This window comes from Triturus cristatus, chromosome 5_1 (genome assembly GCF_964204655.1).
Source record: "Triturus cristatus chromosome 5_1, aTriCri1.1, whole genome shotgun sequence".
In the NCBI taxonomy this organism is placed as follows: Eukaryota; Metazoa; Chordata; class Amphibia; order Caudata; family Salamandridae; genus Triturus; species Triturus cristatus.
Window position 1 is genome coordinate 701,603,954 of NC_140587.1, and position 18,227 is coordinate 701,622,180.

The window sequence follows — 18,227 nt, forward strand, 5'->3', positions numbered from 1 at the left end:
CCTCATCTTTTTCAAACGTGCAACTTCAGCTGCGAAGTACCCCCTCTGAGCTGTCTCTAGAGCAACAACCCACAACATGACATTGTCATTTGTGAAAAGATAGTCAGAGATGCTTTGTCTAATGTTCCGCAAAACAATTGAGTCCTTGAGTAGAGTCATACTGGGGGGCCAAGGGATTTTGCTTACGGACCAACCAAAACCTATTTCCTCCAGTGTGCAGTATACCAGGCCCTGAGCTATATCCGTAATATTAGCCTTTTGTGTAGTGGAAACTAGTTCTGGAGGCTTTTGTGGGAGGCTGAATAGTGGGAGAAGTCAACTTTTAGTTGGTGTCAGCTTTCTTCCTGCTGCTCCTTTGCTGCTCCCTGCTGCTTGGTGGGGCTATTTCTTCCCCTGTCCCACCTCATCCCACCTGGTAGTTTTTAGGTCAAGCCGTGGCAGCACATGCGCTGCTCTGCGTGGCATGCTGTTTTGAGGTAGGGGCTCCCACTATCGCCCACATTTATCATTGGCTTATATCATTGCCCACTGTAAACTGTGACTGCTTATTGGTCAAAAGGCTTAGTAGTCCCTCTTTAGTACCGCCTTGTCTCATTTTGTAACCTCCCTTGGCGACACCCCGTTACATGTGTTGTTGCTCTGTAGGCTTTAATTACAGCCTCCCAGCACTATAGACACACTCTCTCCTAACACTTTTTTTTATTTCTATAGCATGCATTTGCGATGCAGTAGGTCTCGGATTTGCGAGAGTTTAAGCTATTGGCATTGTAAATGACAATGCCTTTTATTTATCTGTTTTAAGAACAACACATAAATAAAAGGTAATGCCATTTACAATGCCAGTAGCTCAAACTCTCATAAATGCGAGACCTATTGCATTGCAAATGCTTGTTTCTAACAGTTGCCAGGCAAAGCGTATGCCTCGTACGGTTCTTTTATGCTGAATGCCTTTAGTAACCTAGGAGTGACTGACATGCACTGGAAAGTCGACCACCCCCTGCAACTCTCCCATGTCTCTGTACGCCTGGTGGTTTTCTACAGTGAAACACACGAAGTACACCACAGAACACTGTGATGTTCCCAGGGAATGTGTGTGTCTGCATGGGTTATGTGTTATTGCATCCTTCTAATGCCATGAACCGTGACAATGGCGTTAACTTACTCACCCACCTGCACTCCTACATTTCACCGCCACCCTATCCCTTTTTTTGGGTTCCTCTTTTCTTCTTTTTTCTTTTTCAAAGGGTCCGGCCGCTGCGATTTCTATCGGACCACTCCTTTCTCTGTTAGCCGCCTTTGCTCACTTTTTAAAAATGTACTGCATTGATGTTTAGAATTGGCATCAAGCATTGGCAAACGACAAACACCTTTCAAAGTGCTTGTTTATAATTTTTGGTTGTACAGTAGCACACCGTATTGGATAGCAACTTTGAAAATAGAAGCAGTACCTTCTCCAACATATTAATATGTGGTGGTTGTACCTGAATTGAATGCAATAATTTCTCAAGAAGAAAGAAAAAGAAGTAAATTGTTTTGTTTTCGTTTACTTAACACTTGTCTCTCTTTTCAGTACAGTGCAGTGGATACAAACCCTTTATCAGTGTATGTCATGCAACATGTCTGGAATAAAGTAGTCACGGTAAGAATGGAACTTCTACACCTCTTAAAGGGCAAAAAGGGCCAGTTTGGGAATGTTTTTTTCTCATACTCAGGATGCATTGAGATAACAATGCTGATAATAATTTACTGTATATTGATTCTAGAGCAATAAATGTATTGTTCATATTACAGTCAAGGGCATTTTTCATTGCTTACAGTGTTTTATCTGAGCACATTTGGCTTCTACTTTTGAAGTTTACCCAGGTTGTCTCAGATCTCTGCATTTCGATCGGGGCCTCTGTTTGTTGAGGGCATTCCAACAGTTTCCCACTGATTGTTTTCCATCATTCAGAGCTCCTGCATTAATGCAGTTTTTCCTCAGTACCCACCTTGGAGTGACAGGAGAGAAACATTAACTGCGAATGTATCATGGGCAATCCACATTCCATCCAACAGACAGGCCCAGTTCGCACTGTCTAAAGCACTGGCTTATAACCCTATTCACAAAGGGAAATTTGCACATGTAGATTTACTCACATGTAAATTTAGTTTTGCGCTTGGGTGTAAATCCACACTTTTGTCTTTATTCACTGTTTCAGAGTGTAGACATACATGTTTTCACCCACTGAAACTAGGGTGTGAAGACATCTAAGAAAATATTTATGGTTGTAAAGTTACTATTAGCAATGTATCACATGTAGTTGGAGATCTGCACCTCTGGTAAAAACATCTCCAAAGTATGGGGAAAATTAATATTTATTATTTTACCCAAAAAATATTTTCCATTATTTTGATATAAAATAAAATTGTAAATGTATTTAAAATATTTATCAATAACCTAGAACTAATAACCTAACATTTCACAGCACAATAACTAATTAAAGTATTTATCTGTTACAAATGTAAATAATTTAAATATATTCATATATTTCTTATAATATTATTTTTAAACAAAATGTAAAAACTCACAAACCCTAGCATATTAATATTTAATCGATATTTTACTAAGTGTAATCACGTTATTTGTTTAATTAATTTGAACTAATTTAAACATTTTAATATAAGTTTTAAAGTTTAATGAAATAACACAGTGTTGGGCAGGACAATTATTTCTTTGGGTGTTCCCCCACAGGAGCCAGAGCACTTCGAGGCTGGTTTTGAAAGCCTACAGCCTGGTGAAAGTCCGGGTTTCAGTAGAGAGAAAAGGGGTGGGGAGAGAGAGATCAGAGAGGGAGAACAGAGAGAGAGGAGAGAATGGATGTATTGAAGGAGAAAGAGAGAGAGAGAGCGAGATGGGGAAATAAGCCGTGCTAACTTGAGCATGTTTGCGAGGGCTTCTTTTGGTTCTGCCAGTGCAACAGCATCCACTCCTTTTCCATTACTGAAACCCACACATAGCTTTGTCAATTACCACCAATCCTTGTCTGTATTCAGCAAAGCTATGGTATCAGAATAACAATTCCAAAATATTGTGTGACCATACAATTGTGGTCAAAATATCATGACTCCTGACTGGGAGGCAGACCTCGATGGTGTTGGATAGCTGAGCACACATTGTACCTCAGTAGAGGTTGTCCGCGCAAATGGGAAAAGGTTTGGTGGTGTTGGTAGAGGTGCAGAGGTCCATAAACTGCAAGGGTGTGATGACGAATATGTGTACGTTGTTAAAGGGTCATCTGAGTTGTAAGGGTCGTGTTCCTTGCTGGCTGAGCTATGTCAGATTATGTTATCCATTTACTGATGCAGAAATTGAACTGTGTTCTCGTGGCCAAATGATCTATGAGATTATAAATTGCTATTGCCGGGTCTGGTGACTCATTGGACTAATGCATCCACTACAGGGACCTGTGTTTGACGACCTCGTGGTCACAGGTTCAAATCCCAGTGGTTCCACTCAGCCTTTCATCCATCTGACGTTGATAAGATGAGTTCCATTGAGTCGGATAACAATAAACATCTGTTATTCAGACCTTTGGGTGAACGTGTGCTTTACAAATACACATATTATGTTATTGCAGTATGTTGCTGTTGATTGAGCACTTGTTAATAAAAAGATTTGAAAAAAATATCATGGCTACAAAATAGCATATGACATAATAACAAAGGTAATTATATTGCTCTTTCCTTTTTGTAAACAATGTCAATGTTAAAACTATAGTATAATAAAACATGGTGGCCTTTAATATCATATTAATTAATATTAAAATGTGTCTGTTAATTTTTACATATAAATATATTATGTTAGGACCTGATTTAGAGCTTGGCAGTAGTACCATTGTCCCCCACGGTGGCGGTTCCAAGTACTCCGTCAGGCTGATGGCGGTCCGCCCGCCCTATTTAGATGTATGCTGGCTGACTCTCTGTCCACATCTACATAGTGTTTACCGCCGCATATGCGGCTCACAGCTGCCGACACAGCAGACTTCTCAGCTGGCGAATAGTACTCCGTCGCTGTCAGGGTGGCGGGATTGTATTGAGGCGATTTAGATTTCACAGTTGTGCTGGCGGTGTTCTAGCGGCGTAGTGCTGACGTAGTGATTCCGTCGTGGGACGCTGTTAACCTTGGACTATTACTGCGGCTGTAGGCTGGATGATTGCATCGCACATCTGACGTCTATTGGTTAATTGTTTGCACCTGCATACAACACTATAAAACACACTCCATATCAGATCACGATCCTTTGCCCTTTCACAGCAGCACAACATTGTTCCACAGTGATTTCTCAGTCAAGAAATGTTTTCTTTTTGCTTTTCTTGTTACTAGTTCATTCACTCTCCTTTGCAATCAGTTAAGTTTATCATTTCATAATGTCAGGGCACAAAAATCCACATTTTACTGAGGGAGAATTGTCAGCCATGGTGGATGAAATCATAAGAGTAGAGCCACAATTGTTTGGAGCCCAAGTCCAAAATACACCCTTATCTCAGAAAAGGGAAACGTGGGCCAGAATACTTGACAGAGTGAATATTGTAGCAAACAACCTGCGCACACAGGAGGAAATTTGGAAGAGGTGGGCGACATGCGGGGTAGAGTGCGTTCCCTGGCCTCCAAGTGTCACCTGGAGACCCAGAAGATTAGTGGTGGTTCTTCCAGCCCCCCCTTTTAACTATATCCCTGTTAGTAGAGGATCTTGCAGATCCTACATCTTGAAGGCTTCACGGGATTCCCTGGGGGAGTGGAGACTGGTAAATTACACTTTGCAATGTATCACAGAACCTAAATCTCCTGTTTGCTTTGAAGCTGTTGCTAATGTGTTCAGTACAATTTATTTTACATAGAAACCTAAATGTATCAATAACATCTAGTTTGGCTTGCCTGTTTGAATGTATTGAGTTGTATTTAAGATGACAGGTTTTAATAGCCATCACATTTTTACAAGATGTTAGGGTGCCTGTAAGTGCATGTAATTTTGCTCATTCTCCCTTTTCAAACTTTATTTCACATATGGTTAGGTGTCATTATTGATCAATATAAAAAATAACACCACCACCACCACCACCTACAGTTCAGCCAAGCACCAGTGCAATGGGGCACACTGGGTCAAGGCCACAGGGTAGTGGGGGTAGGGATCATGGGAGGGACACTGTGGGCCAGCATAGTAAGGCCACTGGGTTGACTGTTACCCAGGCCACCCCGAACCAAGTTTTGGGATCCCTCATCTGTCCCAAGACACGATGGGTCAGGTACTCACAGAGCTCCGGGTCATGAAGCAGTTGAAGAGGAAGCACAAAATATAGATGGAGAATCAAAACTCCAAATTGGGCTCCTTGCCTTGGGTCCTGAATGACATTTTTACACATTTGTGCAGGGCTTTCCGAGCATCTTCTACCCCTTTCTGTGGTCCTACGACATATGATCTAAGCACATCTACCACAGCCACAGAAAGGGAGGCCCTGCCACAAGTAGAAACACCGGCAGCCACCCCAGTCCCTGCAACTGTGGATCCTCCCCCCGCAGGAGGGAACGTCCATCAAGACTACCAGCAGGAGAGGATGGCAAGACCTCTACCACCTCCAGCAAGAGACCCCAAACCTAATTTCCTCCACTGTGGGACTACCATTCCCTATGTGGACTATTTCTGGCAACATTTGCCTTTTTGATGCCACTTGTATTTTGGACATTGGACTTTAAACCATTTTGGCTCTTCAAAAAAAGTTTCATTCACCATGACTGACTTTTCCTATTTTTGGTTTGCTTGTTTCATTTTCATCCTGTTTTAGTTCATTCAATTGTTTAATAAAATCACAACTCATAAAGTAAGTGTTGTATTCCTTCAATTATTTTGTTTGTTTCCTTCCATCATAAATTACAATGGCATAAAACAAATGATTGTGTAATCATTAATGAATTGCAACCATGACAACATAATACAAATACCTATAACTCATCAACTAGTAATTTATTACATTTGTCAATAATATGTCTGTTACTATTTTCACAAACATGACAAGCCATACATGACACAAATACTCAGGGCAATTTTTACATTGCCAATTCCAGACTTTGTTAACATGGAAGAAGAAGATTGAACAAAAGCTACAAGATTCAATAGACAAATCATTATTTATTTACGTCAACAGCTGGGGCTAGATCATCTGGATCACATAAAGAATCCCACATCAATAACACCAATAGTTAAAGTCATGACAGTCCTACATTTGGTAGACACAGTATCATTCCAATACACTGTTCCAATATCTGGGAGAATGCCTCAACCAATGTTTAAGTGGTATGCTACAAGAAGTTTGTCCGAAAATGATAAGACACAACAACAGCTTTATACACATTACACTAAATGAGGATTTAGGCGATATGAAGGGATTTTAGTATGCTTTGGCTCTACTACCACATGTGGTTTGAGCAATTGATGGCACACATATTGACTTAGGGCCAACGTGCGACAGAGAATGAGTTCAATGCAATCTTCAAAACCTCCCTACAATCACTGTGCACGTTGACTTCCCCAGGCATTGTTGGATTCCTCAGTGGTGCCTACAGCCATGGTCGGTTGGGATACACTGAGTCTCCTAAATGGATCAATTCTTTGATCTACAAAGACCTGTAGCCTGGAATTCCCAGCACCTGCCCTTCCTAAAAAATGGCCTGCACATACTTTTTTTCTTCATTACATCAATAGGTGGTTTAACAGTTAATGTGCTAATATGTAAAGAGATACTTACATTGATGTGAAGAAGTTGTCAATGACATCCTGACGTAAGTTAACTCCTTCCTCCTCACCACTGTCATCTTCATTCGGCATTTCAGGATCCTCACCCATTGGCTCTTAATGGTCTCTATCCTCTGCGATGTAAGTGATGTTCCGTCACGTGGCTATGTTGTGTAGCATGCAGCAGGCCATGATGATTTGGCACACCTTATTGGGTGAGTAGAGGAGGGATCCACCAATCTTGCCCGTAGAGCGAAATCTGGCATTTAGGAGCCCAAAATCCCACTCCACTGGCCTCCATGTTCTTCCATGGGCCTCATTGAAGCAGAATTCCCCAGGCATTGTTGGATTCCTCAGTAGTGCCTACAGCCATGGTCGGTTGGAATAAACCGGCTCTCCTAAATTGAACAAAAAGAGCCAAGATATGTAACACCATTTCAGATGAGTCACATTGAAATTACCCAAACAATATTATATCAGATTGTACTTACCAACAAGTCAGGCCCTCGCACATCCAAGTTGTGACATTTGGAGGGGTATGCTCCTTTTCTGTTGTACAAACAAATCCTTGGCTGATCTGGGGAAACACGCACAGACACTTGTCATGTACAAATCAGCTAAGCAGACAACTTGCACATTGATTGAATGGAGGTGCTGCCAATTCCAGTAGACTTGTTCTCTGGCATGTGGTGGCGCTAAGGCAATATGTGTGCCATCAATTGCTCCAACCACATGCGGTAGGCAAGCCAAACCATAGAATCACCCTTAAAATTTGCAAAATTCAATATCGTGGAAACTGGATGAACTGTTGATGTGTTTCCTCATTGACAAAAGAACTTGTAACACAGCACTGAAAGTTGGTTGTGACATTTCACCAGATACTGCCACACTGTTGTTTGAATGATCCTGTGGCCACAAAATTAAGCACTGCCATGAGTTTGACAATTGGTGTAATTAATGTGGGATTTCTGTTGTGGGGCAGAAGATCTGGCTCCAGCTGAAGACATACATTCAGTATAGCTTGCCTATTCAAACTGAACTTGAGGCTGTCATCTCCTCACTCTCCCAAGGTTCCAGTGTCAGCACTTGAAAAATTGTGAAAATGTTTAACCATTTCCCACATATTTATTTTTGATTATTAACACAAATGTCATGTTGTGCTAAAAATACATTTGGTTTCACAACGTATTTTAATCAAACATATGTTTTTGTAATTTTTACTTCACAAATGTAATTTTGTAGCTGTTATATTTTACATAGGAAAGAATGTGGAAATAATACATTTGTAATGTATTATTTCCACTTTTTTTTCCCATCGAAAATACAGTCAATGAAGGTGTAAAAAACACCCTTCAACTATTACATTTAACCACACTAACGCCCTACCTATAAATGTTTTCTTATTTTTCTTAAATACATGATTGTCCTTCGAAGTTTGAATGTGTAAACAAATTAGTTACCATCTTGAGAGGTGGTGATGCACTTAACAGTCACAAACACACTATTTGCCCTTTTGAAATGGCAGGCACCTGACCTTGCTGTCAGGGCATTTGTAATCGGACGTCCGTGGCAGAAGTCGCCCGTGTAGTGGATGTTCAACTCCACGACGGACACAGCCACTGGCTAGAGTGTGTGAAAGCAATGTATGAAGGCCAATGGCTATATCTGTCTCAGCTGACGATTGTGCACGTCACATACATATATGCATCGGTTCGAAAACCGATCACTTACCTCCTAACACTGCAGCCATCAAGACCTCCTCCACTTTTGCTGCTGTTGGTGACTTCTGGGAGCAATGATGCCCGGCCAAGCTAGTGACAGGGCCCCTGCCTGTTCGCTAGAGGAGCTGGAGTTGTTGGCAAAGGAGGTCCTGTACCTGTAAAGCCAGCTCTGTGGAACCAGAGGAACAGGTACATGTTTGAAATGTATATGTGAATCTGTCTAACAGTTTTGTCCCTATAACACAGGCTACAGTGTCCCTGAGTTCCTGAGTGAAGTGTAGTGATTGATTTGAAGTGTCATATATTTGTTCCTTACATAGGACAATGATGCTGGGGAGTTATCAGCCCTTTACAGTTTAAAATTAGTATATGTTGTGTGTTTAAAGCCCTAGATTCTATTTGGTGTGTATGTGGGTATATATCTATGTAGATGCTTGAATTACATGTGAAATGTAGAAGTCTCACATCATGTAAATTAGAAAACACATTATATTGCCTTTACAACTGTACATATACATGTTTTCTGTACAAACTAAATGAAAATGATGTTTGCTATGTGTATCGTCCCATAAATCACTCAGCCTAGATTAGGGGTCTCCAAACAGTTGATTGGGAGTTACCAGTAGCTCCCACCCAGGCCCCTTCAGAGTAGCACACAGCCTTGAGGTCAGTTATTAGATAGGCAGAAGGTCATTTTTTCATGTAAAAGTTAAGGGAAGGCTATGTTCATTTGACATCATGATAATCAGGCTGTCGATAGAAGTGCCTGACAATGAGCAGTACTCAATCAGAATCATGGGCTAGGGTGGGGTTGAGTCAAAGAGGCAAACAACTGAAGCACTAAAGTATATCTCTCATACAAATATTTGCTTGTCAACTCAAATTTGGAAGCGTGAGAAACAATATGGCCCTGAATGCTTTTAAATGGACAACACTTGAACGGGAGAGTTACCTAACTTCTTGAGCTAACACTCAATTTCATTTTACTCCCATTTCAAAGTGTTTGATTTCCAAACTGCAGGCCCCTTACTCCCTGTGTCCAGTCTTTACCGTACCCCAAGTATGTATGCAATATACACCATTTTTTACAAGTGATAAGTGTAAAGTGCCAAATAATGTTCCATGATAAGAAGTGTTTCATAGAATATTTCTCTGCACTTTTAAATTCCCCCAATTCAAAAGGACATACGATTGTGTATTTGTGTAATCCATGTAATGGTTCCACATATGGCAAAAGGTGTGTCCTGTGCTGCAACTACATGCCACACAGACTCTGTCACCCTTACAGTTATATCCCATTCATATGTACACATGTTCATACATCCCCAAAAAGCATGCTCTCACTGACACACATGGCAGACTTATCATAGTGCCCTTAGTCATAGCCTGTAGTTCAAACCATAGTATTTGGCACTATCGACTTTAGGAATCAAGTCAATGAAGCTGTCCGTCAGGGTATCTTGTAACAATGCGCAAGTTTAGCCTTCAGTAGTTCACAATGTATTGCACTAATCTGAAGTAGCTCACATCGCAGAAAATGTAGGAGCCTCCTTGGCTAGTTGATGTCACTGGCCTGGATTAGTGAGTGTAGGACATGACAAGGGATGATGGTAGTCAATAGGTCAATACAAAAATATGTATTAATATATTTGTTTTGGTCAGTCAGCATATGAAAATACACATTTTGTATGGCAGCTTATGACCCATGCGTGTGATAGATGTAGCAAAATAGTGTTACATCAATACAGACAAACATAAAGTCACAATTTTATTTCTTTCATTTCTTGTATCCATACAGGTCAACGCCCAACAGAAGTGGGGCATTTGTAAGGCCATCACCAGGAAGGTGTGGACTCTGGGTGTCTACAAGTAGTGCAGCTGCCATTGCAGGAAGAGGTAGGAGGACCTATGATGCTGGACCATAAAGTGAGCCGAAGTCCAGCTCGGGCAGTATTCCCAACTTGGGAAGTACATGCGCCGCACCCAGACCTCCTTAATGGCCCGCATTCTTGCGGTGGTCTATCCCCAACTTGAAGGTCAGTTGAGAGCCCAACAGCATCAACAAGGGAGTAAGTTTCACATGTCACATGACTCATTTTTAATTACAGCCAGGATTTTTCCCATCAACGTTAAGGGTGACCCATGTCCAACGCACAAGAAGAGTTATTGAAGGTGTACATTTTTCATAATGTGTATGCTGATGTGCCTTGTCTATTAATTTGCTGGAAAGGATCCCATCTGATTCCTGTTTGCTTCCAAAGGACTGTTCTGACCAGACACAAGGCTGCCTAAACTATACATATGCATCAGGTTGTTTGATGTCATGAGGGACAGTTGTATCATACAGGCCACTAGTCGTTGTTGTGTCAGGTGTGATGCTCCTTCACTATTGTGGATGATGTAATGGTAGTCCATTACATGTGACATGGCATACTATGCACTTATGATACAGTGGATGTTCCAAACATTACATTGGTAAGTTGGGATTTTAGACAAACAAGAGTGAGCATGGGAGCCAAAATCACATCACAATTAATGGCTACATTTTGGAGTCTACATATATCCAATTGTGTTTTGCATCACTGTTTCATAAATGTTAAAAGCGACAGATTTGCATGATGTCTTATTCCTGCACAAGTGTGTATGTAAGCTAGTGTGTATTTGTACAAATACCTTTGACAGGCATACATTTTGTGTAGAAACACAAACAGCAATGTTTACACAATGGTGAAAGAGTAACACATACCCCAAACCATTTTTCAATGTCCTTTGCTATGTCCAGTTGAGAACTCAAGAAAGAAGAAAAATTGGATCCTTTAAGGGATTTTGGCAGATTGCATGTTCCATCGCATATATGTTTGAGTATCCCAACTTGAATACGCAAAATCATGCCCAACCTATGACACATTCGGAAAATAGTGAAATGCATCCATGTTTGATCTGTTTCATCTTTTGAATTGCATTTGCTTCTTTGATGTGGATATCAGATGTTAATCAGTGTATGTCATGTTTACTGTGATGTGGTACCACTTTATGTCTAAGGAGAAAGCCACCATATTGTGTTCAACAATTTCACAATGGTGAGATAACCTTGAAATAATTTGAGATATTTTGTGGTCAAATATGAATAAGTAGTTGCTCTGTACTAAAGTGGATTAGAAATGTATCAAACCATATTTATTGCCTTATGCTACTGGAGTAATTTGTCAATCCACAATAACAATATGTCTACATTCCTTCAATAGCATAGGCAAATACATAGTGCGTGATACATTGATATGCTTCTTCAGTACTGAAACCATATAATATGTTATACAGTTGTACTGTACTTGAGTTACGTGTTACCATTGTGAAATGGCCAAACAAAGGAGACAGGCTTTCACTGTATGATTTGTCTCGCAAAGCTACTATGGCATGGGATTCTTAGATTTGTATGACCTTTGACATTTCAATCCTTCCCTTTATAAGCAGACTCCTACAATCTGTGTGAAAGGGGCAGGATGGAAAAATTATAATTCTGCTAGATGTTAGGCCACATGAAATTGCATAATCAGACTTTTTAATTTATGTTATATATACAGCTCTTTCGAGATATTTTTAGGGAAATTGTGCTGAGAATCCATTATTTTGCAGCGCTAAGTATTTTGTTTTTTAACGTTTTATTTGGGGGGCATTTTAAGCATATTGACATGAATTTATAACATATTGTATAAGGAAAAATTATACATACTCTTGTTTCCAACAATCCTCGCCCTTTTCAGACAGGTCTATATATTGCTAATAATTCACATTGTTCTATGGCGCTAGAAAGAACCCCTTTCTTTTACGAAGGGGAGGGGGGGGGGGATGCCAGATACGATGCAGGGAATCCAAAAAAAGGGAATAACATTTTCAACAAACCCATTACAGTTTTTGTTGACACAGATTGATTCGTATTTTACTTTTAGTTTATGTCATTAATGCTGCTTTTTTTGATGTGTTCAAAGGTATTTTCGGTGTATGTCCTTATTGATGACATAAGTTCTCTATTTTGGAGACCAAAGACAGTTCCTTTAGAGAAATTAATCTGGTTATCAAGATCATATATTTTGTAGGAGCTATCATGGGGAATTATAAAACTGTGACCAAATGGTTTCAGAAGATGTTCCCTACATGCATGAGATGATGATGTAAAGAACGAACGTTTGTGAGCCTTGTCTTAGGTGCAGTATGGAAACTAGGAAAAAAATGTGTGCTCAAAGTTATTGATCAATTCTGTTCACACAACTAGAATAAAACTATTGTATATGTCTTTTCAGCATCATTCAGAGCAGGCGAAGGAGAAATTGGCAACGGAGGCAGGGAAACAGCTGGCCACTGTGTCACAGCTGATGAGAACACCAACATCGAGGGACACAGTGCCACGAAGGGTGAAGGCACTTGCATGGAGGCTCGAAATCATCTTCAGAGGTCTCTTCAAGCGGCCAATCCCTAGTGGTGGCATACTCTACTGCTCCAGTTACACCTGCATCCTTGTCCACCACCCAGATATCCATCTCCACCCTCCCTCTTGCTCCCCCCACAGTTGGCCAACCCCATCCCCCTAAAAGGGCTAAGGTCTCCTTTGCCCCAGACACCTCACCGCCTGACCCTGTCCACCAGGGGGGCTGAGTGAAGAGGCTATTGACCTCCACCGTAGCATTGCTGTAGGCCAGACTGCACTCCTGAATGCCATCCAGGGGCTTAGCTGCCATATGCAACACATGCTAGCTTACCTGGAAGACATTCATAGAGGTATGTCTGGCCTACAGCACTCTTTTCAAGGTCTGGCCTCCTCATTGGCCGCAGTCTTCCAACCATCACAACCTTGTGCCCTACCTCCAGCCCCTTCCATATCCCAATTCCCTATTCCCAGCTCTGTCCCAAGCACACTCACACCTTTGCACACGCCCACTCCAACACACACACATAAACACAGAGATAGCAAAAAACACTGGCACACAACCAAACATACAGACACCACATCCACCACCACACTCACATGCACCACCACCAGCAAACCCACAGTCACCTCACCCAGCACCACACCCATATGCACCACCGCAGGAACACCCATAGACATCACACCCACCACCCGCACCACCAGCACACCCACAAATACTGCACCCACTACCACACACACACACATGTGCCATACCCACCACCAGCACACTCACAGACACCACATCCACCACACCCACAGGCACCACCACCAGCACAATAACAGGCACCGAACCCACCACCACACACAAATGCACCACCCGACCACCAGCACCCCCCCAAATACTGCCTCCTCCACCACACACATGCACCACCACATCCACATGCACTACAACCACACCTAGCACCTACATAGCACACCCAACCACACATACATATACATTAGAAAGTACACCCACAAAACACAAATGCCCACACTCACCCAAATAACAGACACCTAGGAAGCAACACCTCCAAACATACAAGACATACACCAGACCCACATGCACCTGCACCCCCAACAGACACATATCATTCAGCCACCGCCACTTCGTCTTCCTCCCAAACCCAACTCCCTGCCAAACATCCTACCCATTTTCATGTGAGAGTTTGTTGTTTGCCCTTACCTTAATCCCATCCAAAGCCCAAACTACCCCTCCCACAGCAAAAACTAAACCTCCCAAGACCACCCCGTCCCACACCCAATCGCCCCCCCCCACCCCCAAGTAAGAATTCATGGTGCCTGATCTACCCACCAGATGCCCCTTCCTAAGGAAATTTCCGTTGGCAGTGAATTAGGATGCCAGCTTTGTGCCACAGCACAATTGTGCACAGGACTTTTTGAATATCATGGACTGCCATTTACTTCCTTATTATTTTGAAAGATGTATCCATTGTTTTGAATACATGTCTAGTTTTCTTTTCACCAAGTGTGTCCTGGCATTTATTTTCCTTTGCAATTGTTTGATTTCTAGAAATGTTTCTGACTAAAATGTGAAGTACATATTTATCTTTACCATGATGACAGGAAATACAACATATGTTTTTAATGTTTACTCTGTTAAGTGCATACACAGGTTAACATAGTATGTGATAGTCATTTGAATTTAGGGGCAGGCATTCGTCATGATAATGGACACTTGCACCAACAAATAAATGTTTAAAAATATTTTTGGATGTGTTACTACACGTGTGTTTGTTTCACCTTGATTACTGATAAGTATTAAAACATATGCATTGCACCTTATTACATATTGTGACTATTGAAATTGAGTACAATACAGGACTTGCACTAGACAAGGGGAAATGTTACATGGATGAATATGTCGGTTGATTTAAATTTAGGACTAACATTCATTTTACAGGTAAATAATGAGGTAAAGATTAAACCTTGTATAGTACAAGTTCTACTTCAGGCTACATTGCACTTATCCCAATGATGTGTAATGCATATGTTTTTAATGTGACAAGTTTTGAAATTTATTTATGGAGACTTTTTGATTCGTGAATTGATATTCTTTTTTGTGCAGGTGTCCAGTTTTTTTGTTTAATGCAGCTTACACCAAATTTATAATTAAAATGTGGTCAAATAGATGTGTTTCTTTACATTTTTTGAACATCAATATTACAGGCATATGCCTTGCACATTGGTATGCTATTGCTTGTGTGAGTGAATTAAGCAAATGCACATGGTCAGGGCAAATGTAAACAGCCAAGTGAAAAGCTAACATGTAATCAATCAATCAATCAATCAGTCATTTGTAGACCGCGCTACTCACCCGTGAGAGTCTCAAGGTGCTAGAGGGGGTGGGGGGTGACGCAGCTACTGATCAAACAGCTAGGTCTTGAGGAGTCTCCTGAAGGTCAGCAGGTCCTGGGTCTGTCGCAGGCTGATGGGGAGGGTGTTCAATGTCTTGGCAGCAAGGTGGGAAAATGACCTGCCGCCGGTGGTCGTTCGGCGGATGTGTGGGACGGTGGCGAGGGTGAGGTCAGCGGAGCAAAGCTGGCGGTTCGGGGTGTAGAAGGTGAGTCGTTCGTTGAGGTAGGCTGGTCCAACGTTGTGGAGAGCTTTGTGCACGTGGGTGAGAAGCTTGAAGGACATCCTCTTGTTGATCGGGAGCCAGTGCAGGTCTCTCAGGTGGGCGGTGATGTGGCTGTGGCGGGAGATTCTGAGGATGAGGCGTGCGGAGGCGTTTTGTATGCGTTGGAGTTGTTTCTGGAGTTTGGCCGTGGTTCCCGCGTAGAGGGCGTTGCCATAGTCCAGCCTGCTGATGACAAAGGCTTGGGTGACAGTCCTTCTGGTTTCAGTGGGGATCCATCTGTACATCTTGCGGAGCATGTGGAGGGTGTTAAAGCAAGAGGAGGAAACCGGGTTGACTTGCTGGGTCATAGAGAGCGTTGAGTCCAGGATGAACCCCAGATTGCGTGTGTGGTTGGTGGGTATAGGGGCAGCTCCCAACGTGGTTGGCCACCAGGAGTCGTCCCATGTGCAGGGGGAGGAGCCGAGGATGAGGACCTCTGTTTTGTCAGAGTTCAGTTTCAGACGGCTGGTCTTCATCCACTCTGCAACGGACTTCATTCCCTCGTGAAGGTTGGATATGGTGGTGGCTGGGTCCTTGGTGAGGGAGATGATCAGCTGGGTGTCGTCGGCGTATGAGATGATGTTGAGGTGGTGCGCTCGGACGATGTCGGCGAGCGGTGCCATGTAGATGTTGAAGAGGGTCGGGCTGAGGGATGATCCTTGGGGTATGCCGCAGGTGATTTTGGTGGCTTCGGATCGGAATGGGGGGAGGTGGACTCTTTGGGTTCTGCCGTTGAGGAAGGAGGTGATCCAGTTCAGGGTTTTGTCACGGATCCCTGTGTCGTGGAGGCGTGTGCGCAGGGTGTGGTGGCAGACGGTGTCGAAGGCGGCCGAGAGGTCTAGTAGGATGAGGGCCGTTGTTTCACCGTTGTCCAGCAGGGTCCTGATGTCGTCGGTGGCGGCGATGAGGGCGGTTTCGGTGCTGTGGTTGCTGCGGAAACCGGATTGGGAGGAGTCCAGGATGTTGTTCTCCTCCAGGAAGTGGGTAAGTTTTCGGTTTGCAGTCTTCTCAATGACTTTCACCGGGAACGGGAGCAAGGAGATGGGTCGAAAGTTCTTGATGTCCTTAGGGTCCGCTTTGGGCTTTTTGAGTAGGGCGTTGATTTAGGCGTGTTTCCAGCTCTCCAGGAAGATGGCGGTTTCTAAGGAGCTGTTGATGATCTTTCGGAGTTGGGGTGCGATGATGGAGCTTGCTTTGTTGAAGATGGGGTGGGGGCAGGGGTCGGAGGGTGAGCAAGAGTGGATGGTGTTCATGATTTTGATGGTGTCTTCGCAATTGACGTTGTTCCAGGAGAGCAGGAGGTCGGTGTGTTTGGAGGGCGTTGAGTCGGGGGTGTCGGCGACTGTCATCAGTGTCTGGGTGTCAAAGCTGTCGTGGATGTCTGTGATCTTGCGGTGGAAGAAGGTGACCAGGGAGTTGCAGAGTTCTTGCGACGGTGGGATGTCGTTGGAGCTGGAGTTGGGGAGGCGAGCTCTTTCACGATGCTGAAGAGCTCTTTGCTATTGTGTGGGTTGTTGTCAATGTGTTCCTTAAAGAAGGTCCTTTTTGCGGATCGGATGAGTTGATGGTGCTTGCGTTTGGCGTCCTTGAGGGCCGCGTGGTTGTCTGGTCTTGGCGCCACTGCTTCTCGAGTCCTTAGCAGGTATGCACGGAAGTCTGGAGGTCGGCATTGAGCCAGATGGCTCTGGTGTCGGTGCACCTGTTTGAGGGTTTCCTGAACAGGGTGAGGGTGTTGGCGCAGTTGTCGATCCATTGTCTGAAGTTGTGGGCCGCTGCGTTGGTGTCCATGGGCTCAGATGGAGGGTCTTGGGCGAGGGTGGTGATGAGCTGGTCTTCGGTGACTTTGTTCCAGCTGCGGTGTGGGATTCGTTGCGGTTGGCTGTGCGTGGTGTGTTTCCCGAAGGAGAAGTGGATGCAGTGGTGGTCGGTCCAGTGGAGTTCGGTGGTGTGGCTGAAGGTGACGTGATTGCTGGCAGAGAAGATGGGGTCGAGCGTGTGTCCGGTGGAGTGGGTGGGATTTGTGACGAGCTGCTTGAGTCAGAGGTTGGTGAGGTTGCCGATCAGGGTTGTGGAGTTGCTGTCGTTGGCGTTCTCGAGGTGGAAGTTCAGGTCTCTGAGGAGGATGTAGTCTGTGGAGGCGAGGGCGTGTGTGCTGATGAGGTCGACGATGGAGTCGCTGAACTGTGGTCGGGGTCCTGGTGTCTGTAGACAAGGGTTCCTGTGAGGGTGGTGTTGTGATCGGCGTGGATCTGGAAGTGTAGGTGTTCGGCCATGCTGAGGGAGTCTTCGGTGTTGGTCTAAATTCTGATGGTGTTCCTGTGGACGATGGCGGTTCCTCCTCCTGGTTTGTTGTTTCGGTCCCTGCGGGTGATCTTGTAGCTGCCCGGGATGGCTATGGCTATGTCGGGCGCCGAGGAGGCGCTCATCCAGGTCTCCATCAGGAAGACGAAGTCCGGGGAGGAAGAATCGAGAAGGTCCCAGAGTTCGATGGTGTGCTTGTGGACTGAGCGGGTGTTGAGTAGTATGCATTTGAGGACTGTGTGGCCTGCTTTGTTGGGAAGGGCAGGACGCGCTGGAGTGCGTTGGCTGGTGTAGCTGCAGTTTCGGCAGCTGAAGGCTCCGTGGGTGAGCTTCGGGGTGGCCTTGATGCAGGTGGGGTT

General features: G+C 43.7%; 1 protein-coding gene across 1 annotated transcript in view; it reads left to right on the plus strand.

Annotated features, from left to right (window-relative positions):
• Positions 1 to 18,227, plus strand: part of LOC146831383 (ethanolaminephosphotransferase 1-like) — a 363,147-nt gene that overhangs the window by 54,518 nt on the left and 290,402 nt on the right. Inside the window, exon 2 of the mRNA XM_085605667.1 lies at positions 1,571 to 1,639. Within this exon, the coding sequence (XP_085461793.1) occupies positions 1,571 to 1,639 (69 nt within the window). The remainder of the gene's footprint in view (positions 1 to 1,570; positions 1,640 to 18,227) is intronic.